Source organism: Panthera pardus, unplaced genomic scaffold, assembly GCF_024362965.1.
Source record: "Panthera pardus isolate Hobbes unplaced genomic scaffold, ASM2436296v1 HiC_scaffold_3, whole genome shotgun sequence".
NCBI lineage: Eukaryota > Metazoa > Chordata > Mammalia > Carnivora > Felidae > Panthera > Panthera pardus.
The window spans coordinates 12,441,956-12,467,470 of record NW_026526876.1 but is presented as its reverse complement, the minus strand read 5'-3'; the positions used below and the strand labels follow the sequence as shown (position 1 = coordinate 12,467,470).

Below are 25,515 nucleotides of genomic sequence, written 5' to 3'. Positions count from 1 at the left end.
TGATTAGAGTAAGGGCAGTGGAGATGAGAGGTCATTAAAATCATGGTGGTCCTCAGCTAGCAGAATCAGCACTACCCGTGAACTTGCCGGAAGCTCCTGGGCCCTGCCCAGACCTGCTGAACCGGAAAGTCTGGGGAGGGGCCAGCATCTGGCTTTTATTTAACAGGTCTTCCGTGTGATTCTGGCTGGCTAAAGGTTAAGGAATCAGAGCTCTGTTCTTGATTGTCTAGGAAAGGTGCAGCAAAAGCCAGGAACCTCTTATTAACTTGGTAATTAGGCAACAAATGATTAGCGCTTATTAACCCCTTCTCTTCCAAATACAGGAGGAGAGGGCTGAAGGGGGCAATGCCGCATGGAACCAGAGGCTCCTGACTTCTTTGCTCCACACTGATTTACCCATCATTCCCTAAAACAGCCTGATATGGAAAGGAGAAAAAAAAAAAGGCATAATGAAAAAAAATTGTGGGGCACCTGCGTGGCTCAGATGGTTAAGCGTCCCAACTCTTGATTTCAGCTCATGTCATGAGCTCGCAGTTCGTGGGATCCAGCCCCACAACGGGCTCTGCACTGACAGCACGGAGCCTGCTTGGGATTCTCTCCCCGTCTCTCTCTTCCTCCCCTTCTCGTACATGCTCTCGTGCTCTCTCTTCCTCTCCCCAAATAAATAAACATTAAAAAATTAAAAAAAAAAAAGAATTGAAAAAGAAAAAAAAATCTAAAAGAAAATACACCTCGGGGCACCTGGCTGGCTCAGCTTGTGGGGTGTGTGACTCATGATCACAGGGTCATAGGTTCAAGCCCTATGCTGGGTGTAAAGATTACTTAAAAAAATAAAATCTTAAAAAAAAAGAAGAGGGGCGCCTGGGTGGCTCAGTCGGTTAAGCGTCCGACGTCAGCTCAGGTCATGATCTCACGGTTCGTGGGTCTGAGTCCCGTGTTGGGCTCTGAGCTGGAGCCTGCTTCAGATTCTGTCTCCTCTCTCTGTCCCTCCCCAACTCACATGTGCGTTCTGTCTCTCTCTCTCTCTCAAAAAGAAATAAATGTTTAAAAAAAAAAAAAGAAAGAAAAAAACATGCCAAAATTCTAAGCATGATTACGTTACAGTTTATTTTTTCCTTTCTCTCTTACCTGGTAAAGGAATGATAGCACTTTTAAGATGTTTTGGGAGAAAAAACATTTTTAAATCACATGAAAATCTAATTAGATTTACTTAATCTACCTGAAGAAGTCCTTCAACTATGTCTGAAGTATTCCGAAGCAGCATCAGCTTCTAGGCTGGCTTCGTAAACTGGGCTTAACAGGCCGGCGGGCTCTTCAAGGAAAGACGTGTGGGCCATGCGATCTGTCGAGAGTCGCCGGCGTGCTGGGTCCGCATCCCCACTGCCTTCACACAGCCTCGCTGCACACGACAGCTCAGCCTCCCGACCAGAGCCCAAACACGGCCTCGAACCTCCCTGTGGTAATTCGATTCTGCTCTGAAGTTTGGCTGGTCTCCTTTAATAACCCTCCCTCAATCGTCCGAACCACTAAACCCGACAGCTGATGAACCAAAACCCAAACAATTTTCTTAAAACCCACAATCAGCAGGCATTTCCTGGGCGCCCTCAAAATTTCACACGAAGTAAAGTTCAAGTGATCTCCGAGTGTTCCCAGTCCGGCCCTGACTCTTTGCTCAGCCTGCAAACTACACTGGAAACAGATCCACGCTGAGGCTGGGACAGAGCAGCGGTGGTGCGGGGTGGGCTCTGCGACCCGCACGGCAAACCTGCCCCTAGAGCCACTCACCCCTGGGCAGGCCCAGCACACAGGCTGCTGAAACGGTGACCGCACGCGCGAAACTTCTGACCTCACGGCAGTCCGGGCGCAGAGCCACACTTTGTAGAGAACTGGAGATTTTCTATGTGGCCCCGTTTTTTTGTTTTGATTTGATTTTAAATAAATGTTTTAGAAGACATTTGGAAAGAATGGGAATAAACTTGTCAGTAGGCAATTAGCCATTAAATGAAGCATATTGAGGGAATTAATTTCGTTACTTAAATCCGGTATTTAATCTGTAAAAAACTGGGGCTCCCGGGCGGCTCAGTCCATTACGAGGCAGACTCTCAATTTCGGCTCAGGTCACGATCTCACAGATCATTCCGTGAGTTTGAGCCCCACGGCCGACTGTGCTAACAGTGTGGAGCCTCCTTGGGATTCTCTCTCTCCCTCCCCCAAGCTCTCTCCATCTCTCAAAATAAACTTAAAAAAAAACGGCCAAGTGTTTTGAATATCCTCCTCCTATGACTCCAACTGAACTGTCTTCAACTTGCCAACTATTTTTACTTCATTTACTTTACCCAAGTTTTTGATTCATAAAATTACAAAATTGTAATAGACTGCATCTTTCATCAGTAAAAGCATCCTCTTTAAAAAAATTTTTTTAAGTTTATTTATTTCTGACAGAGACAGAGTATAAGCACGAGCTGGGGAGGTGCAGAAAGAGAGACAGAGACACAGAATCCGAAGCAGGCTCCAGGCTCTGAGCTGTCAGAGAGCCTGACACGGGGCTCGAACTCACGAACTGTGAGATCATGACCTGGGCCAATGTCAGAAGCTTAACCGATTGAGCCACCAAGGTGCCCCAGTAAAAGCATCCTCTTTAGTCACTTTAACCATATACGCTTAACTGTAATTTCTTGGAAATAAACTCCAAACCATACTTGTAAATAATCCCTGTGTCAAAAGGAATAAGAGTTTACACGTCCTAGTTCTGTCATGGCAGGGTAACAACCTGTCCTATTTTAACTGATTATAGCTAAAAACTCTAGACAGAGCACCAGAAAACGGTCACCTGAGGGTTCGGAAAAGCACACAAAATTGTACAATTGCAGAGAGAGGCCAAACGTGAAGAGGCAACAGCCCTGGATGAGTGTCGCCATGTTTTCCCTATGGTTTTGCCTTGAGGACAGACCCCAGTCAGAGATCAACACTGGTGCGGTGAGCATGTGGACCCCTGACCCTCTATCACAAACACCCTCTTTCTGGCCAGATGCAGTCGGAAAAGGGGCCCAGGGGAGCAGAGGAGTAAGGGGGATCCAGTTCTGCATATGAATGCACACGGCCTTGGGCTCCCCTGGGAGCACGGATGGCCCAGCCCAGCTTCAAGAACTGAAGTGAGATTTGAGCCACTGCCCACAAAAGGTGGGGCGACTTTCAGTCTGCAGCTAAGGAGAGCCAGTATTTTCCAGAGGACGATACAGGACCCAGAGCCTACAAAATATAACCACAATGTCTGGGATACAATCCAAATCATTTGATATAGGAAAAAAAAAAAAAATCAAGAAAATATGACCATTTCTCAAGGGAAGAGACAACATATTCTAACCCCAAGATGACCCAGATATTGAATTTACCAAAGACATGAAAATATCTGGGATAACTATGCTCCAGAAGGTAAAGGAAAACACACTTAAAAATCTTAGAAATTTTCAGCATATAAACTATAAAAAGAACAAACGGAAATTATAGGATGAAAAACACACATATTTAATTGAAAACTCAATGTCCTCAACAGCAGAATGAAAATGGCAACAGAAAAGTCAGCAAACTTGAACACAGACCAACAGAAATTATCCTGTCTGAAGAACAGAGAAAAATAAAATTGGGAGGGAAAAAAAGAGCATCGAGGAGACCTGGTCTCGTGTTTGTGTGTCACTGGAGCCTCAGAGGAGAGAATGAAGAGATGAAGGAAGAAAATGTTTGAATAGATGATGGTCAAGAATATTCCAAAAAAAAAAAAAAAAAGACTATTCCAAATTCAGTGACAGACATGAGGTTTTACATTTAAAATCAAGAAACTCCAGGGGCACCTGTTTGGCTCAGTCGGTTGGGCGTCCGACTTCGGCTCCGGTCATGATCTCAAGGTTTGTGGGTTCCAGCCACGCGCTGGGCTCTGCACTGACAGCACGGAGTCTGCTTGGGATGCTCTCTCCCTCTCTCTTTGCCCCATCCCTGCTGGTGCTCTTTCTCTCTCTCTCTCAAATAAATAAACAAACTCAAAAAAAGAAAAGGAAAGAAAAGGAAAGGAAAGGAAAGGAAAGGAAAGGAAAGGAAAGGAAAGGAAAGGAAAGGAAAGGAAAGGAAAAAAGAAAAGAAAGAAAGAAAGAAAGAAAGAAAGAAAGAAAGAAAGAAAGAAAGAAAGAAAGAAAGAAAGAAAGATGAAAGCAAAGGAGAGTTATCCTCGGACGAGGGAAGAGTCTCACTGACGGACCTGGTCTGGAAGAAATGTTAAAGGGAATTCTTGAGGGTGAAGGGACATGATCCCAGATGGAAACATGGATCTTGATGAATGAAGGAAGAACTAAAGAAATGGAAATATCTGAGCAAATATAAACTTCTTACTCCTAAGTCTGCTGAAAAACATACCACTGTTCACAGTGGGGTTTTCAATGTTTGCCCACAGGACACGTGTGACAGCTGTAAGTAAAGGTCCGTGGTAAAGGCATTAATGGGACCTGTATGGTTGCACAAGTTTCACACTTTACCTGATGTAGTACAAACAGACTATAAATCCTCCACACAAAGTGAGGGGCGTATGTGAGCCCTGCAGGAGTTCCCAACGAGGGCCGAGTCTGCCCTCCGAGGGATGTCTCACAGCGTCCAGTGGTATTTCTGGTTATCAAAACTGGGGGAGTAGAACCGGCATCGAGGGGGTAGAGACCAAGGGTCCTAGTAACTATCCCACAATGCACAGGAAGACTGCCACAACAAACACTTAAACAGCCCCAAATCTCAATAATGCTGAGGCTGAGGAACTCTGCCCTAGATCAATCGCTAAACAACAATACAAAGAGAGGCAGTCAAGAAGTCAACAAATTTGAATCGAATACGAAATGTCCAAATTATCCACAAGAAGCAAGAAAATGAGAACCGCGGAGAACAGGAGAAAAGATGGGACAAACAAAACGAATCAAATGGTAGTCTTCTTCATAAAAATAATGACATTAATATTAGCGGTCTAAGCACTCCACTTAAAAAGCAGAGATAAAAAGGCAAGCCCTCATGCGACGCTGCCCAGAGGACACATGGAAATATAAAGACACAGCTGAGGTGAAAGCAAAACAAATACAAAAAGATACACCATGTGAACAGTAAGTATAAGGAGACCAGAGGGACCATTTCACATCAGAAGTAGATCTCATGACACAGAGCATCACCAGAAATGAAAACTATCATTTCATGATAAAAGCCACACTGCATCAGGAAGTCACTATAATCGGAAACGTCGTGTGTATGATGACAAGGCCCAAAATATATGAAGAAAAAATGGACAGAACTGAAGGGAGACCTTGACAACCCTGAAATCACAGGAGCTGCTAACACCCGCCTTCTAGAGACAGACAGAAGTAGACACAAAAGAAAAGAAAACATACAGAAGGTCTGAACAGTATTCCCAAACACCCCGATCTAACAGACGCGTGCAAAACACTATCTACCAGCATCTCAGAGTACAATTCCTGCTCAAGTTCACTTACAGTCACCACACAGCCCATGTGCTGAGCCATAAAACAAGTCCCAATACGTTTAAGAGGATCAAAATCATATCAAGTATGTTATCTGACAATAACAGAATTAGAAATCAGTCATGATGAAGTATGCAGGAAAACCCAAATATCTGCAAATTAAACAACATACTTCCAAATAACTCACAGGTCAAAAAAAAAAAAAAAAAAAAAAACAGTCACAAAGAAAATGAGAACACAGCCTGAACTAAATCACAATGTATCAGAATTTGCAGAATGCAGCTAGAACGGTGCTTAGAGGGAACTGTGGAGCTTTTAAATCCTTACATCAGAAAAGAGATAAAGAATAAATGATCTAAGGCTCTACCTTAAGAAACTAGGGGGAAAAAAAAAAGAATAAAGTAAGTCCAGAGTATGTAGAAGGAAGGAAAAGGCAAAAATTAAAAATACAGGAAACAGACAAAAGAGAAAATTAATGAAGCCAAAAGTTGATTCTGTGAAAAGATCAATAAACTGGCAGACTTCTAAATAGACTGATCAAGGAAAAAAAAATGGAGAGAACATAAATCACCAATACCAGCAACGAAACCAGTCACCACTGCTATACACATTTTTTTTTTAATTTTTTTTTTTAACGTTTATTTACTTTTGAGACAGAGAGAGACAGAGCATGAACAGGGGAGGGGCAGAGAGAGAGGGAGGCACAGAATCGAAAGCAGGCTCCAGGCTCTGAGCCATCAGCCCAGAGCCCGACGCGGGGCTCGAACTCACAGACCGCGAGATCGTGACCTGAGCTGAAGTCGGATGCTTAACCGACTGAGCCACCCAGGCGCCCCATCCACATTAAGAGGATAAGAAGAGAAAGCTGCAAAGTCCACAACTTGGACGACAGTACAGGGACCACAAGGGATGTGGACCAGGGATGCAAGTTTGCTACATTAACTGCATAAAGGAGAAAAACTATAGAATCATTTCAGTAGACACACACAAAAAAAAAAAAGCGACAAAATTCAAATCCAAGTCCTAGAATATCTCAAACCACTAGGAATCCTCAAATTTATAAAGCACATCTATGAAAACCCAACAATTAAGTTACATGCAGCGATGAAAGACCTCATTGCTTCCCTCTGAGATCAGACACAAGGCAAGAATGCTCGCTTCCAGGCAAATAACTTGTATCCAGATTACATACAGAATGCTTACAATTCAAAACTGAGAAGACAACCCAATTTTTAAAAGGGCAAAAGAGGGGCGCCTGGGTGGCTCAGTCAGTTGAGTGTCCGACTTCGGCTCAGGTCATGATCTCACGGTTCGTGAGTTCCAGCCCCGCGTCAGGCTCTGTGCCGACAGCTCGGAGCCGGGAGCTGCTTCTGATTCTGTGCCTCCCTCTCTCTCTGCCCCTCCCCCATTCATGCTCTGTCTCGGAAATAAACATTAAAACTATATTTTTTAATAAAAATAAAATAAAAGGGCCAAAGAGGTGAACCAAACTGACAAAGAAGACACACAAATGGTCAATAACACGTGAGATAATGTCCTCAGAGAAATGTAAAATAAAACCACAACGCACTCCACATCCCTTTGTGTGGTGAACATTATAAACAAGAAACAACCTGCCTAAGGGTCAGTAAGGACTTGGAGCCACCAGAACTCTTACACACAATGCTGATGGGGTGTGAATGATACGTCCGTTCCCAGAATGGGTGGGTTGTTTCCTAAAATCAAACAGTCACTCCTAAGTATCTGCCCAAGAGGGACAAAAACGAGTGCCTACACAAAGACACACAATTGAGCATACTGATCTTTGTAACAGCCAAACGTAGGTAAATCGAACAACACATTGTGGTGTGTGCACACGTGCAATACTATTCAACAGTGATAAGGAACGAACGACGGAAACCATAACATACGGAGATTCCGGACGAATCTCTCAATCTTTAAGCTGGGGGAATGAAGCCACCTGACTCTTGGTTTTGACTCAGGTCATGATCTTGAGGTTCATGAGACTGAGCCCCGCATCTGGCTCGACGCTGCCCGCGTGGAGCCTGCTTGGGATTCTCCCTCTCTCTCAGCCCCTCCTCTGCTCATGTGTGTGCCCGCGCACTCTCAAGATAAATAAATAAACTTAAAAAAAAGATCCTATGTATTCCATTCTGTTTTTACAAAAGTTTAGAAAACGCAAGCCAATCGCAGTGCCTGGGTGGCTCAGTTGGTTGCGAGTCTGACTTTGGCTCAGCTTATGATCTCACGGTTCACGAATTCCAGCCCCAAATAGGGCTCTCTGCTGTCAGTATGGAGCCTGCTCCAGATGCTGCTTTGGATTCTCTGTCCCCCTCCCACCCTGCTCCTCCCCAGCATGTGCTCTTGGTCTCTCTCTCTCTCTCAAAAATAAATAGACATTTAAAAAAAAGAAAAGAAAAGAAAAGAAAATGCAAGCTAATCTACAATGAATGGAAGCCAATAGGTGGTTGGCTGGGGATGTGGATGGAAAAAGGATGGATTAAAAAGACACAAGAAGAACTTTCAGGGAGGTGAAAATGTTTGTCATTCCATTGCTGACAGTTTCACAATTCTATCAAAAGTAATCAACCTGTACCCTTTTAAGGTGGGCAGTTTATTTCACGCCCTTTACACCTCCATGAAGTTGGAAGCAAAAGAAAGCCAAAGTGAGAGGCGGCAAGGCACTGTGGTTACTGGTGTGGATTCTGAGCCAAGCCGAATGGGTTTCCAACCGCGGCCCGCACACTTACTACCGTGCGTGTGGCTGGTGTGCGTTATTCAGCGTCGCCGTGCTTCGGTTTCTGTCTGTGAGATGCAGGCACACGACGGTGCTCACCCACGATGCCACCCTGCAGGTACGGGCGCGAATGCGGGCCGGGCGCGAGGGGCTCTACGGCCACACCGAAGTCACTATGCCTCAGTGCGGCTGTGGTGACACGGAGACTATTCGTTGGGAGTGCAAGCTGGTGGAGCCGCTCCGGAGCGCAGTACGGAGGTTCCTCAAAAAGTTCAACGCAGAACTACCCTGCGGCCCAGCAATTACATTCAGGTATTTATGCAAGGGCTGCAGGTGTGCTGCTTCGAAGGGGCACACGCACCCCAATGTTTACAGCAGCACTACTGACAAGAGCCGAAGTCTGGAAAGAGCCCAAGTGTCCACCGATGGATGATGGATAAAGAAGGTGTTGTGTATACACATACAATGGAGTACTACTCAGCAATCAGAAAGAATGAAATCTTGCCATTTGCATCTACGTGGATGGAACTGGAAGGTACTATGCTAAGCGAAATGAGTCGGTCAGAGAAAGACAAATATCATACGACTTCACTCATAGGAGGACTTTAAGAGACAAAACAGATGAACATAAGGGAAGGGACACAAAAATAATCGAAAAACAGGGAGGGGGACAAAACAGAAGAGACTCATAAATAGGGAGAACAAACTGAGGGTGACTGGAGGGGTTGTGGGAGGGGGGATGGGCTCAATGGGGGAGGGGCATCAAGGAATCTAGTCCTGAAACCACTGTTGCACCACATGCTAACTAACTTGGATGTAAATTAAAAAAAAAAAAAAAAAAAAGCCCTATTCACAGGGACTAGAATCAGGAAGGGCCAGTGTATTTGAGTCTACCTGACGATGGGTGAGGGAACAAGACGTCTCCCCTCAGGGAGCAGCCCTCACCCCCAAATGGAAAATGCATAAAGAACAAGGACAGTGCTATGCACTCCTGACATAACATCATAAAATAATTTAAAAAGCCAGGTTTGTGCCATTTATGATTTTAATTACGTCTTTAAAAATGCTACTGAGAGGGGCGCCTGGGTGGCTCAGTCGGTTAAGCGTCCGACTTCGGCTCAGGTCACGATCTCAAGGTCCGCGAGTTTGAGCCCCGCGTCAGGCTCTGGGCTGATGGCTCAGAGCCTGGAGCCTGCTTCCGATTCTGTGTCTCCCTCTCTCTCTGCCCCTTCCCCACTCATGCTCTGTCTCTCTCTGTCTCAAAAATAAATAAATGTTAAAAAAAAAAAATTTTTTTTAAGTGCTGACAGCAAAATTTGCTGAAAAACTACAGGAAGAATAAAAAGGTTTACTTTAATTATTACAAAAAAAAAAAAAAGACTATTTGAAACAAACACACAAAGTTAGCAGAACCAAGAGTTAGAAAAACACAAAAGCAACACGAGGGTTGGGTAAGGGGATATAACCACAGATAAAACAGATTTTCTGAGGCTCTAAGAGATCTCTGGCAAGAGCCCGCCAGGCCGTGTGCTCTCCTGCCCACACAGCAGCTAATTTCTCTGAAAGACCCAAGAGGAAGTCAGGACGCCTTCCCCAAGCCTGTCTCTCAAGTGACGTGTTGTCACTTTGCCACAACCTTGGTCAGCCATTTAGCTTGGTCAGCCTAAACCAGGGGGAGGGGAATTAGGATCCCACCTTTTTTTTTTTTAATTTTTAAAATTTTATTTTGAAGTCATCTCTACACCCAACGTGTGGCACGACACAACCCCGCAATCAGGCCTCACCTGCTCCACTGGCCCAGCCGGCCTGGCGCCCCGGACGCCGCTTCTCCAGGGAGGAATATCAAATAATTTATGGACATACTTTAAAACCACCACGGGTATCGTCTGAAGGAGCGCCCTAATACTGCGACAGAGCCACCAGGAAGGAAACTGTGGTTCACAGGGTGTCCAGCACATGCTAAGCACTGCCGTCCTTCTCCTGAAACAGAACGGCACGCGGGGCCCTGGGGGTCGGCTGAGGGCCCCTGCGAGCCTCGCGCAGAGCCTGGGGCCCGGTGCACGCGCCACGGCACGGGCCGCCTCCCGCCCAGCTCGCCCAGCCAGACCGAACCGGAGGGAGGAGGATGCCTTCTGGTTTCTGGACGGCTTGTGACCCTGGACACACCCCAGGCCAGCTGAGCGACTCCCCATAAACACTGACGCTAGGGAAACATAAGGTCACTGCTACAGAAAGCACGCAGGAAACTCTGTCTTCAAAACGGCCGATCCAATGCACTGGGGCCTCTCACAGTGTGAGCTGAGCGGCTGCGAGCCAGTCGCTTTGCCAGAAACAAACCGTTTTACTTCACAAAGCTCTTCCTCCTGGTCCTGAGATTCGTTACACCATGTTAGCTACTGGTTACAGTCTTTCTCTTTCGAGTTGATCAATCAGCACCTTTACCAAGTCAGTATCTTTATACTTCAAAAAACAAAGAAAGAAAAAGTAAATCTGTATCCTTTTATCTTTGTATTTTGACATAATTTCAGACTAACAGAAAAGTTACAGAGTTTGCGGACACATGTTGCCCGTCTCCCCCTTGTGCTGACATCTTATGTACTCATAGTACAATAATCAAAACCAGGTAATTAGGAATGATACAATATTGTTACCTAATTACAGACCTTTACAAATCTTGCCAATTTCCCCATTAGTGTCCTTCTTATGGTTCAGAATCCACACTGCATTTCATTGTCTCCTTGTCCTCCAATCTGTAACAGATTCTTACCTTGTCTTTCATCACCTTAACAGATTTGAGATACCCGGGCCAGTTATTTTGTGGAATGTTCCTCGACTTGGCTTTGTCTGATACCCTCTCACAGTTCCACTGAGGTTATGTGTTTACGGCAAATCCCACAGAAATCATTGTGCCTTTATGAGCACATCGTGGCAGGCACAAAACCTTGTACTCTTTGGAACAAGGCATGAGTCAAGAAAACTCATATATCCACACATGTTTTAAATACTTAGCATTTAATGCCCTACTGTATCTTCACCAACACGTGCTGAAATTCTTACCGTGATTCACACAAGTCAAGTGCTTGCTTTGAATTTTAAGAACTACCAATTACACAAGCACTTCAAAAGAAAATGTGAGCTCGGAAAGTCCATCGAAGAACGTCAGTTCCACGCCGAGTACGAATTTAATTTTGTTCGCTGCCGTATCCCTAGCACCTTGAAAAGTGCCCTCTGCGATACGGATGAAATCATTTTGAAGAAACAAAACACCAGTAAGTTCGTAAAATGATTTTATCAACTCCTTTAGTGTGGAAAAGTTCAACCACAAAAACACCGCCTGCTTGCTATTTACGCACGTGTTTACAAGAGCCTACGCCCAGTCTCCCTCAAACTGCCGGCCAGCCGCACAGGGTTAGCACCTCAGGTACCGCACAACACACAGGCTTCGGGGGCACTGGCTGCTGCCTATAACCTGATTCGGGCGACCGGACCCATGCCCCGCCCAGGCCACGCAGCAGGACTGCTGGGCAAAACACACACGTGAACACGAACCAGTCCACCCACACCTCCACCTCCTTGGAACCCACCCCCAGGACACGCTTCATGGATAACCCGTGTGTAGAAAGTCACGATGACACAGGCTTAACTGTCAGCTGTCCTGGCAAGTGCCTCATCTACCAAAGCTCTTGACAGCTGACTGCATAGCAGGGACCAGACTAGGCTTACGGTTTATAACAGGAAGGAAGGAGTCCAGGGACATTTACTAAACCTCTTCTAACCTCCTGATTCTCAGTGATGCAATCTTGTGGTCAGTCGCTGAGTTACAGCTGCTCTTAAATGTTACGATGTACGAAAAAAGGAAAAGCAAAATTTTAAATGTAAAATTTTATTTAAAATTTAAAATTTAAAAGTCTGCATTAGGCTTCTTATAACTTAATGCAATTTTCTGCTTTTTTACATAGTTTTGTTTGTTCTGGAAAGCAGTCCTATCTCATTTTCCCACGCTTACTCATTTGGTTCCATTCAGCACTTCATGATGACACGCGAGGCTACGATCAACACTTACGCTGTCTGAATTACCGAAGGCAGAATCCATCTGACAAAGTCAGATGATGAGGTTAAAAGAAAGTAAGACTGTTCTACAGCTCAGCTGTTTTCCAAAACTATCAGAGTCGTTTATAATGTGACTGGCCATGTGCAAGGGTACCAATTTCACAAGCTCAAGCTACCGGGATCATCAATTTTTGATAATGTTTTGATAGATACCAAAAGATGGCAACTTGTTCTGAACTTTTCTTCTACCCAAGTTGAGTATTGCCCATATCATGTACTTTCTTCTGGTCTTTGTAAATTATCTGGTCATGTGATTAAGATCCTATCATGCATCTTGTAAAGAACACTTCATGATCTAATGGGCTTCAAAAGTTATCCACAGCTCTGTTATATATGGGATCAAAGAGCTATGGCCTCAGAGAAAAGCTCTCTGCGCAGAGATTTCAATCGCACGGTCCTTCCAGTGAAGACCATTTCCCAAGCAGACGTGTTGTCACAGGCACAAATGCACACGGCCATGTGTACACACGCACAGATCTGTGTGTGTCTGCAACTCTGAACTACGGACCTCAGATTAAACCCTAGAAATGACCCTGCAGAGACAGAGTTCACTCACAGTGGAGAAGCACGAGCACCTGCTCCCCTAAACCCTTGAGGTAAATGTCCACTTAACCTCTGAGCACTGCTCACATGTCAGCCCCTCGGACACCTTCCTTGTCGGCCCGCACTGGTCTTCTCTACCTCAGACAAAGCAATTAACACCCTGCCCTGGCCTCGAACGATCCATTTCCACAGGACGAGGACTCTGTTACAACCATCTCAGTGTTCTGGCACTGCTGGGCAAATAGTACCTTCTGAACCGGCAAACGAAGACGTAATTCAGAATTTTCACACGGCCGATCACTTCTGCAAGTGATTCATCATCTTACTGCCTGGGCATCTCCTTACCATGTGTTATAATTCTCATGACTATTAATAACAGACTGAAATGTAAAATTTCCTTTTTTTTTTTTAAAGCAGTTAGGTAAATACTAAATGAAAATGCAATTCTGAAGTAAACTTCTGAAAATGATTTTTTTAAAGTCTACTCACCACATGTACCGAAATTCTAAGCAACGTAACGTGGCATAAAACAATGAAATCGAACGTTAAAAAGCTCAGTGCACCTGTTCAAATTCTGAAGCCTAATGGTCACCCTTCAGTGTTAGAGAAAGACAACCCCTGTTTTCTGGAGTAACTCTTAATTCTGAGTCCAATTCCTGAACATCAGGAAAAGTACTTGGCAACAAGGATTAAATTTTAAGCAACTGAACACCAGAACTTTTTCTAGGAGTGGGAGAAAAATGTTTTTCTGCACATACTCCCATATTTATAATATTATATGAAAAGAATTTCTGGACAGATATTTATATTTTATAAATTGTAAGAATATTGCAGATACTCAAATATTTACAATTTATTAGTCAAGTATGAAGCAGAAGTATTTAAGTCCAACCCACTGATTCACTATTTAACTAGTTCACGGTCGCCATCAATCGATAAGAAAAGTTTTCTCCTTTCAGGGCACCGAGGTGGCTCGTCAGTTGAACGTCCGACTCTTGATGTCGGCTCAGGTCGTGATCTCACGGTTCCGGAGACAGAACCCCGTGTCAGGCTCTGTGCTGACAGTGTGGAGCCTGCTTGGGATTCTCTCTCTCCCTCTCTCTTTCAAAATAAAAAAATAACCATGAAGCGGTTAAAAAAAAAAACAACACAAAACCCTGTGGTTAAAAAAAGGTTTTCTACTTTCATTAAACCACGATTTCAAGATGACACACATCATCTTCCGCCAACAGTTCTCGTGCTGGTGGTTTTAAGCCCTGAGCAGGCCAGAGGCTCACCTGACAGGTCCAGCTCCTCGGTGGAAGACAGGCTGGCCAGACTCCAGCTGTCACTGCGGGCCGCCAGGACGAACTTGTGAGCATTGATGTGCTTGCCCCCGACCTTTATCTTCAGATCGCTGATGACACAAAAAGAAAGACGTCATCATAGTTACACACAGCTGGGATTCACAAATGATAAACGTATGGGTACTGACCGCTCAACATATATCTGCAAAAAGAATCATGGCAAAGTTATTTCTCTGTGTTAGCACCGAATTCTAATGGGTCATGTTTACACTATCTTGCTAGACACGTTTTAGATTTCTAACTTCTGGTTTCAGTTCACATGGGATGTTCTGCTTCAAAGACATTCCCTAATGTGATTCTCAGGGCGGTGAACCTACCAGTTAAACAGGATCATTAATGTTCGGCGAACATAGAAGAGGTTTCACACAGACCAGATCAAGACAGGTCTTCAGGGAGAGAAGGACGGAAAGCACGAACACTGTGCAGAAGCCCTGGAGACCAGGGGGCTGCACGCAGTGTGGCACCAGCCCACAATCGAGGTTGTGCAGCAAAACCACAAACAAATTGGCTTTGACAAAGCAGTCAAGGATATGAGGCCCACTGTCTACATTCCTGTCCTACACAGAAACATTCAGACCTATTACTGGACATTTTCACTCAACCATTTATAAAGAAATGGGGTAGGAGAAACCTTTTCTCCAAACACGTTTCCATATTTATGACAAGCCATTACATGCAATAGACCTTTCCAAACAGTTAACATGTCTGACTCTGAAATGCCAACTGCTGAGGGAGGAAAGCGTCTGGCCATTTAACAAATTCCTAAGGATGACCCACTGGGGCTGACACGAGAATGTGCCATATGGTTTCATTCGCGGCAATCCGAAGTCCTTAATTATCATCATTCTGTGTATTCACATGTTCTTTTATTTTCATACTCCCTTCCAAAAATGCATTAGGTTGGGAATCTTTAGAAACTAAATACAGGGGCGCCTGGGTGGCTCAGTCGGTTGAGCGTCCGACTTCAGCCAGGTCACGATCTCGCGGTCCGCTAGTTCGAGCCCCGCGTCGGGCTCTGGGCTGATGGCTCGGAGCCTGGAGCCTGCTTCCGATTCTGTGTTCCCCTCTCTCTCTGCCCCTCCCCTGTTCATGCTGTGTCTCTCTCTGTCTCAAAAATAAACATTAAAAAAAAAAAATTAAAAAAAAAAAAAGAAACTAAATACAAAAATTACTATATTTAAAAAAAAAAATCTAAGGGCATCTGGGTGGCTCAGTCACTTGAGCGTCTGAGTCTTGATTTCCCCTCAGGTCATGATTTCACAGTTCATGAGATCAAGCCCTGAGTTGGGCTCTGTGCTCAAAGTAGAGCCTGCTTAAGGTTTTCTCTCCCTCTCCCTCCACACCTCCCCTACCTTTACATGCTCTCTCAAAATAAATAAATAAACATAAAAAAAGAGTGACAAAACTACTTAATGAGGAATGAAAAGTCTTTTAAAAAATAATAAAATAAAATAAATATCTATTACAGGAACGAATGCATCCACTTAAAAGGAAACCCAAGCAGAATACTGTTTCTATATAACGCGTGACGCAGAGACAGTTTACTCCATGAGCGCTGTGTCTAGAACGTATTTATGGTGATGTAAGCATGTCAGCAACTGTAGTTCTAAGACCAAGCTGCAACTCATCACGTTAGACCAGAAAAATAGGATACTCAGTATTTCAAATTATTACAAACTACTGTTAGCACCAAACACTGTTAATCCATAAATAAAAAAAGAAATGGAATTGATATTTTATTTAAGACAGAACAAATCTGGGGTGCCTGGGAGGCTCAGTCGGTTGAGTGTCCGACTTCAGCTCAGGTCATGATCTCACGAACGGTTCGTGAGTTCAAGCCCCGCGTTGGGCTCTGTGCTGACAGCTGAGGAGCCAATTTTGGATCCTCTGTCCCTCTCTGTCTGTCCCTCCCCAGCTAGTGCTCTCTCTCTCAAAAATAAATAAACATTAAAAAAATACTTTTAGATAGAACAAATCACATCCTGTGATAAAATTTCTAAAATTCAATGAAAACAGGAAGCTGTTTACAAAGCACAAATAATTTTTAAGCTCTAAATTCATGTATAGAGTATTAAATTCCATTAACTTAAATGAAGACTGTTTCCTGTCTTAGCCACAAAATTATCAAAATGAATGTTTCTATATATTCATGAATATCAGGTCAAATTGTTTTCTCTCTTGTAGTCTAACATGCCAAAGGGAAATCCAGACAAGGATTTCACTGTAATTTCTAATAATAACAATTTCTAAAAACGCAATTCAAAAATGGAAGACGGCTAACTTTCTGAGCACTCTACACAGAAACAATTAGGAGGCCAGTAATTTTTTTTAAATTTTCATTCCAATCAAAGCGCATTTCCTTGTAAAATACAAATGTTGTTACTAAAGAGGCATAAAGAGCTCTTGCTAGAGTTTCTCAAACACATTAACAGAAAAAACTGTAAGCTTGATCTAAAAGAAGGGTATAGTAAGTAACTACATATGATCATTTTTAACTATCTTAAGGGGCAAAAGCCTTCTCCTGAACTTAAGTAAAAATAAACGTACCAATTTCTTCCACATTTCTCAATTTAAACACTTGTTAATACCTACTCTTTAATCGCTCCACTTACTGAGATGCACCAAAATACTATTCAAAGTGGGGGGGTGGGGGGGGGGGTGCCTGGGTGGCTCAGTCGGTTGAGCGTCTGACTCTGGATCTCAGCCCAGGTCTTGATCTCAGGGTCATGAGTTCAAGGAAGGCCTGCAATGGGCTCCACGCTGGGCACGAAACCTACTTTAAAAATATATATATTTAAATACAACAAAATGTTCGTTTATAGGACAAAGTTTTTGTGGGGTTTTTTTGGGGTTTTTTTCTTCTTATTTTGGTAAAAGAGCATCATCTGCTTTAGAAACGGATTTTCCAATTTCAGCCATCCCATCTCAAAAGCTCAAGTCCTTTCTGAAAGCGCTGTTCCCCATCTGGTATCCGGCCCGCACCAGGTAAGGGACAGGCTCTCGAAGCCCAGGAGAGGCCCATTGGAGCCTTGACCAGGCTCACTCTCACGGTCTCCCAGAGGGACCACAGGATAGTGGTACCCTCCGTGGGTGAGTGAGAGAAAGCGAATGATGGGAGTTGTGAGGGAAGAGCCTCGGGGCAGGGGACACACATGTGCACCAGAAATAGGTCAGGCTTCCCGGTGCCAGCAGAAACACGGCTTTGTCTTGTCCACGGAAAAAAGAGGGGAAGAAAAGAGACAATGAACGAATGATATTTTACAAGTAGTGACATCCGTTCAATTTAAAGGGCTGTCCTTCCCTCAGAGTACACACGTCCTATCTTTTCGGCATTTAGTTTTTCTCTGTCTTATAAACGAGTGATACGGAAGATAGCGATTCTGGATTTTGATCCGTTTTAAATGCCCTAACCTATTTTGGAATTTCCCGAAGGCTTAGCTAAGTCCGGTTTTCCATTCCCGCTGCCGCCACTCCAACCCGGCCCATCTTCATCTCTGGTCTGCAGTCTGCACAACATTCCCACCGCACCCCTGCGCCCTTCTCTTCACAGTTCTCTCTACACGATGTTACCAGGTTCGTCTTCCCGAAACACCACCTCGGCTCTGGAGGCCCGACAGCCAAGTGCCTGCTCCTCACTTCCTAGAGGCTCAAGTCCAAATCTCTCCCCTTGGCCTCCCAGCGCAAACCACCCAACTTCCCCGCCTCCTCCAGGGCCTGACATGTGACGTGTACCCAAGACGGCACCCCCCCACCCCCGTCCTCTAAATCCTGCACACGTGGCCATGTCCCCGCCTGTTCTCAGCCTCCCTCGACCAGCAACATCACTGTCTCCATCTACTGAGTCCTGCCCAGCCTCTGACATTTACCCCAAAACCTACTTCATAACAACAGCTAACGACTGAGCGCTTACTAGGTGCCAGAACCTGGTCTGAGGGCTTTAACACACGTACTCACTAACTGAACACTTGCAACAACACTACTGTATGCAGCAGTATGCCCATTATACAGATTAGGAGCCTGAAGCCTGTCGCACACAGCTGAGCTTCTAACGCAGGCCGTGTGGCTCCAGGTCCCCCCTCGACCATCGTGCTACCCTGCCCGCTGGTTCCAAGCCGCCTTCTTTGATTCTCCCGAGACAAAGTGACCTTTCCCCTCGGAACCCCCGGACATGCGGGCTAATCCCCATCTGCATCCCCGATGCAGTGCTATCCCCGATTTGCAAGCTCCGTGCCGGAGCTAAGGAGGAAATAAAAGCAGCAGGATCTTTCCCCAAAGAGCTTACATCCCAGGGGCTAGAGGTCTGCTAGTATCCTGGCTGGAGAGACACGAACTTGGGAAGAGCGTCGGGAAGAGGAGAGGTGACGCAGTGGCCCGGGGAACCCGGGGCAGGGCCGTGTGTCCAGGGGCTCACCTGTACCGCTCCTGCTCGCACAGGTCGGCCACGATGGCCAGCAGGCGGCTGATGAAGGACTCACCGCCGCTCCCGCCGTTCGCCTGCGCGGCCAAGAGGGTGCATCTCTTCTCCGTCTCCGCCAACTTCTTCTGCAGCTTCACGTACTCCTGCCGGAGAAGCATCAAGTGCTTCTCCAACTTGGCCACCTCCTCTGCAAGGGAGACAGAGATCCCCGTTTACCGTGGCAGGCGCGAAGCCAACAGTACTCACGAAGCTCTCCCCCCACAGAGAGGATGCGGCAAGGTGACAATGTCTTAGCGATGCTCCTTCAGGACCCGGAATGGCTTTGTTTATGGTGGCACTGTGTCCCCGGGCCAGGAAGACCCTCCCAGTCCAGGGCTTTCTCTTCTCGGTTTCTCTGAAGACCAAGAGCCAATAAATGACAAGGAACAGACGCACACAAGACGCTAACAGGTACCTGGCCTGCAGACCCTTTACCGTAAAGCCAGAGGTCTCAAGGAAAGATTGCCAGCATCACCTAGGACACTTTTTCAAACCACTACAGTGAACCCTGATTTTTATACGTCACGCGTTCTACAAGCTCTACGTGAGCTCTCTCGCACAAGCTGCAGGACCGCCCCCCGAGGGCAGCACTGTCACAAGCCACACTGCGCAGGTCACAGAGACACTGAGAGTTTGCCCGTGGTCCTGAGGCTGGTGAGGTGTGGGGCTGGGTAAGAGCCCAGGGCCAGTGTTAGCCGCTCCCCCGCACGACCCGACACCCCCTCCTTCAGGAAGGAAGCGGGGCAGTCATAATGGTCCGGATAGAAGCGAGTCCCACTCCGTAGGCGTGCTGGGGCGCACTGAACAGGTGGAGAACCACTGCACTGGGTTCATTAAGCTCAACAAATATTTGCCGAGTGACCACCAGGTCCTAAAGACTGCGCAATGGTGAGCAAATGCACACACATCTTTCCTCAGAGCTTTGAGTTTCTGGGGGAAGTAAACTTTTGTAATCATAATGACCATGCTAACAATCAAGAACTCCAGGGAGCCCTGGAAGGAAAGAACAGAGGTGTGAGAACCTGTGACCAGTTTAACTTAGGACGCAGGGAGGATTCTCGGACCAAGTACACAGTCAGGAAACCTCCCTCCTTCGTTTCCTGGCTCTGAGCCTCGGTGGGGTTCACAGCACCGTGCCAATCGGCACCTCCATAAATCCGGGTCTCAGCCACGGAACCACAGGGCTGCCGGCCCCCTTCTCTGGGCCTCGGCGCCTTCAGCCCTCTGCTCTCACCAGGCACTGCCCTCGAGCCCACCGTCCCCAGCCCACTTCATTCTCGGGCGGGCCCTTTACCAGCAATTCTTCCCAGGGACGAAGTACCTCCGCCCTGCCCAAGTAGGGTCCCCCCCGATGACGAACTCCAAACCCATCACGGCGCTCAGATCCTCTGCTGTAGCATCAACCTCCCTTCTCTGCAAGTTCAGTCCCTTTCAACTGGGTCCTTCTCCTCAGCACAGAAGCCCGTGCAAGACTCTATTAAAGACAAAGCCGTCCTTCCGCCTCCGCCCTCTGTCCCCAGGTGCCATTCGCCACTTCCTCACCCCAAGTCCCCAGGCATCCTGCCCTGTCCCCACCACTCCCTTGACAGTCGTCTCACCGATGACCTAACTGCCAAATCCAACAGACACTTGCCACGATTCTCATCCTGCACACCCCACCTCTCTGCGACCTCTGTTGTGACTGCAACACCCCACCTTCTCTCCAGTTGTGTTCTCGGCCTTTCCCATGCTTCTCTGCCTCCCTCCCACCGCTGATCACCGATGCTCCCCGGGGATCTACCGCGACCCTCTTCTCAACTGTACACCCTCCCGAGGCAGCTCCACCAGGTCAGGGTCTGCGGCTGACGCCACAATCTAAGTGCCAGTGATCCACAGACCCACCCCCATAGTTCTTTTCTTAGCTTCCTCCGTCCATCTGCCTAACAGACATTGCTCGCTAGTGGCCCAGAGGGGCCTCCAGTTAACTATGCCCAGAACAAAACGCGAAGCAAATTTGCTCTGCCTTTGTACTGTCCCTATACTAATCACAACACCACCGTGCAGCCTTTTATCTGAAGGAGAAATGCGGGAGTAATCCTAAACGTCTCCCCCTCAGTCACATGGCCCCAACCCTACCCCAACTCCAAAATCAGCTCCCCCCTGGGGTGCCTGGGTGGCTCAGTCGGTTAAGCATCTGACTCTTGGTTTAGCTCAGGTCATGATCTCACAGTTTGTGAGTTCGAGCCCCACATCAGGCTCCAAGCTAACAGAGCAGAGCCTGCTTGGGTTTTTTTTTTTTTTTTCTCTCTCTCTGCCCCTCTCTCGAAATAAATAAATAGACTTAAAAAAAATCATCTTTCCCTGGGAAAGACCCTGGAACCCTACAGGTCATCTCTATCCCCACCCCCACTATGACTAAATTCAGGCTCTCGCTCGTCATATCTGATCTCCAATGTGAACAGAGTCACCACCGCATCCCAGAGCCTATCACAGGGCCTGATACACAAAGGCTCACTAAATGTTTGATCAATTCAGTTTTATAAAAGAGGATTCCTTTCCTCTCTTCAACTTCATCCCTTCCCCACCTGCTGCCTAAAAGCTAATTCTTTATAACATGGAAACCATCAAAAACTGGTTCAAAAACACAAGTGTCGTAAAATAAGCTAAGTGTGGTACTTGACTCTGAAGTTATTATGCAACTAACGTTTCCAAAGAAATATGTAACTCAAAATGTGCATACTCAAAGATGAATATATTAACAGAAAAAAGGCACTGAAACTAAGCGTATTTTATCATTCCAATTTTTATTGTAAATATTCACACGTATGAGGAGTAAAAAACAATACGAAACACGAGCAGATCTCACTGAGACGCGGGATTACCGCCTCCTCCGCACGCTTCAGGTATTCTAGAACAAACGTGTTCTGCTTTCATAATTAGAACAAGTATTTTCAGAGAAATCTGTACAAATGTTAACAGACTATCTTCTTCACGTACAAAGTAGGAAACATTTTCTTCTCTCCCAGAAGTTCCACATTTACACACACGCCTGGAGTCGCAAAGCTGGGTGTGAGTCTCAGATGTGATCACTATTCCTGGAGAAACAAAGCAGCAGACACCTGCAAGATGGAAATACGCCTCCGGCTGCCGAACTGCTCAGGGCGCTCGTGAGCTGCGTGTCGGATGAGGGTCCCTGTAAATAACACTTCGTCCCAAAACACTACAATCATTTGGCCTACGCGTATTTAAACAAAATACTGCTTTAAAAGCCAACGGCTAAAGGAAAGCGGCACTTACAACGATCCTATTACAACACGGCAATGATCTCAGCAAGCAGCATTTACAAGTACACAAACCCGCGTAGGCAGGACTCGGTTTTATGCTTTTATTCTGGTGTGACAAAGGTACAGTCACTGATTTTGAAGAGTCCTCCACGGTGACTTAGACTAAACAAACCAAGAATTGCAATTATTTACCTCAAAGGGGGAAGTATGTAGCGCAAAGCAGTAAGATATTAAATTTCATGTAAGGCACGAAATTTATACTCTTTTCTGCAGAGAAGGATATAGAAAAGCTGGCATGAATTTCCAGGTGTGTTAAGACAAAGCGTAAAAGGACGCACCATTAAGTAAGAGTCACAGAAAATTCTGTTCACTGTCACCACTGGTAGAACACGAACCTATGGCGTCAGAGGCCACGGTATGGTCACCGCTGAAGGAACAGTAGGAGGGCAGTCACTGCAGGGAACATGGGGGCCTCTGGCGTGCTGGTAACATCCTCGACAAGTTAGTAGTTAAATGCACATTTGATTTTGAGAATTCACTGAGTTCTACACTTAGGATTTGCTCTTTCCCGCATATACCCTATGCTTCAATTAAAAAGTTAAAGCCGAACTGATACACGCCCATAGTGGGCTCTGGAGTCAAACTGATAGGGGTCCAAATCATTTCAGCAACGCGCCACGGGGCGGTGGGCAAGTTCATCACTCAGAGCTTCGGTCTATCCATACGCTGGGGGAGGGACTCAATCGCAAGGCAGGTGGCTGGCACAAGCACCAGAGTCGCCAGCACGTCCCCACCTGCCTGCACAGTCACATAATCACTGGACAAACAGTTTAAAATATTTTAACAGTTTACACACTGTATTTTGAGTCATGAAAAGCAGAAAGGAATGCAAATGTTTTACTGGGAACTAAAACTGATCAATGAAAGTCATGGCAAATGCACAGGACATCATGAGAAGTGTGAAGTGACAAAAGGAAAACCAGACGACTGAACACAAATACCAACGAGCTACTTTAAATACTGTGTCCCCTCAGACAGCAAGTCTGCACTGACGATTCCCACACCAAAAAGCAAAGCCTAACATTCTTTAAAAAGCATCACTATTGGGCACCTGGGTGGCTCAGCTGGTTGAGCGTCTGACTCTTGGTTTTGGCTGAGGTCATGGTCTCATGGTTTGTGAGTTCAAGTCCCATATCGGGCTCTGTGCTGCTGACAGCTCGGAGCGTGCTTGGGATTGATTGATTGATTGATTGATTGATTCTCTCTCTCACTCTCACTCTCTCTGCCCCTGCTGTGCTGTGTGCTCAAAATAAAGAAATAAACTTAAAAAAAAAAAAAAGCTCACTATTATTCACTTGGAAGAGGTGCAAGTTAGGCTGTGCTCTAAACAAAATTCTCAAAAAGGCAACTCCTGACTCATAACAGTAGCACAAAGTCAGTGGGGTCGACAGGGACCAACCTAGAAACAGCAGCAGAAGTGCCACCCCTTAGAGATAAACATGTGAGAGCACAAAGTAGTCTGGGGAGCAGGACTGTGGGGCAGAACTTATTATTTTTTTTTTTTAATGTTGAATTATTTTTGAGAGAGAGAGCGAGAGAAGGAGAGAGCACGCATACGAGAGGGGAGGGGCAGAGACAGAGAATCCCAAGCAGGGTCTGTGCTGTCAGAGCAGAGCCTGACTCGGGGCTCAAATCCATGAACCATGAGATCATGACTTGAACCGAAATCAAGAGCCGGACACTTGACCGACTGAGCCACCTATGGTGCCCCAGAATTTGTTTTTTCTATAAATCACGTAATATTTGAGTTTTAAATCTCTGCGCACTTATGAAACAAAATATATTGTTTTATGCATATTTTAAGGATTAGGTACCCCTAATACCCAAGGATAAGGGTTTTTGTGGATCACAAAACTTTCTGGTGGGAAGGAGCCTCAAGACCACATCTCTGAGGGGCGCCTGGGTGGCTCAGTCGGTTAAGCGTCCGACTTCAGCTCAGGTCATGATCTCACGGTCCGTGGGTTCGAGCCCCGCGTCGGGCTCTGTGCTGACAGCTCGGAGCCTGGAGCCTGTTTTACATTCTGTGTCTCCCTCTTTCTCTCTCCTTCCCTGCTCATGCTCTGTCTCTCTCTCAAAAAATAAACATTAAAAAATTTTTAAAAATTAAAAGATAAAATACAGAGATTGTCAGCATTTAAAAAGAAACAGAAAACAGGGGCTCCTGGGTGACTTAGTCGGTTAAGCAGCCGACTTCGGCTCAGGTCATGATCTCACGGTCTGTGAGTTCGGCGCTCTGACAGGGGTACAAGCAGATCACGAAGCAAGAGTCCCTGGCTTAAGCGAGAGCAAGGGAAGAAGTCCCAGAAGCCTGGAGCCTGTTTCAGATTCTGTGTCTCCCTCTCTCTCTGCCCCTCCCCCGTTCATGCTCTGTCTCTCTCTGTCTCAAAAATAAATAAACGTTAAAAAAAAAAAAATTAAAAAAAAAAAAAAAAAGACCACATCTTTGAGTTCAGCTCCCACACGATACACATGAGGGGCAGAAGTGGCAAAGCCAGCAGCAGAAGCCCACCCGCCCCGCCTCCCAGGCTCTGCCCGATGACATCATCCCAGGCTGTCTGCAAGAGCCAGAGCTCGAACTACTCAGGAGATGGAGGCGGGGACTGCCCCCGTACGGGAGCGACTGCCCTGGAGAGAGGGTTGAGCAGCCAGCAAGGAGCTGCCCAAGTCGCACGCACACAGACTGCTCTAGGAATACTACTGGTAAGATACAAGACCCGCTGAATCGCACTGTTCTGATCATTCACTGACCTGTTCGGGGTTTTCACCCTGAATAAGACAGCTGCGTCACGTGTCTCACCTGTTAAAACGGGCGAAGCGCCCAGGTAGCGCCAATGCCAAGGTAACACCGTCCTGGCGCTCTGACAGGGGTACAAGCAGATCACGAAGCAAGGGTCCCTGGCTTAAGCAAGAGCAAGGGAAGAAGTCCCAGAAAAGGGGTGTTTTACTTTAAGTCGAGCCTGCAAGCGTCTGTAGCATACTGGGTCCAGAGAATGCAAGGAAGAGGCTTCGGTCTCCTACTTTCTTGGTCAGAGTCTCCTTTTAATTTTTTTTTTTTAACGTTTATTTATTTTTGAGACAGGGAGAGACAGAGCATGAACAGGGGAGGGTCAGAAAGGGGGAGACACAGAATATGAAGCAGGCTCCAGGCTCTGAGCTGTCAGCACAGAGCCCAACGTGGGGCTAGAACTCACGGACCGCAAGATCATGACCTGAGCCGAAGTCGGCCGCCCAACCGACTGAGCCACCCAGGCGCCCCCAGAGTCTCCTTTTAAACCACTCTCAGGCAACAGGTTTGTAGGACAGACAGGGTACTTGGCTCCCCCAGCCTCCGCCTAAGCTCCCTGGAGAGGATGGCTACCTCACCCTGCTAGTTCCATCTGGTGGTTACAGTCCCATGTCACCTGCCTGAAAGACGGGGCGGCCTGGGCCTGCGGACGGCTGACTCTTCCTTCACAGAGCGCACGGACCCTGTCACCTGCCACACAGTATCCTAGCCAAC

The 25,515-nt window shown here is 46.3% G+C and overlaps 1 protein-coding gene across 3 annotated transcripts in view; it reads right to left on the bottom strand.

The window, feature by feature from the left end:
- Positions 1 to 25,515, bottom strand: part of ANKFY1 (ankyrin repeat and FYVE domain containing 1) — a 79,386-nt gene that overhangs the window by 40,010 nt on the left and 13,861 nt on the right. For all 3 annotated transcript variants that reach the window (XM_019413813.2, XM_053892251.1, XM_019413812.2), the window contains exons 2-3: positions 18,649 to 18,841; positions 14,169 to 14,287 (exon numbers count right to left, since the gene is read on the bottom strand). In XM_019413813.2, the coding sequence (XP_019269358.1) occupies positions 14,169 to 14,287; positions 18,649 to 18,841 (312 nt within the window). The remainder of the gene's footprint in view (positions 1 to 14,168; positions 14,288 to 18,648; positions 18,842 to 25,515) is intronic.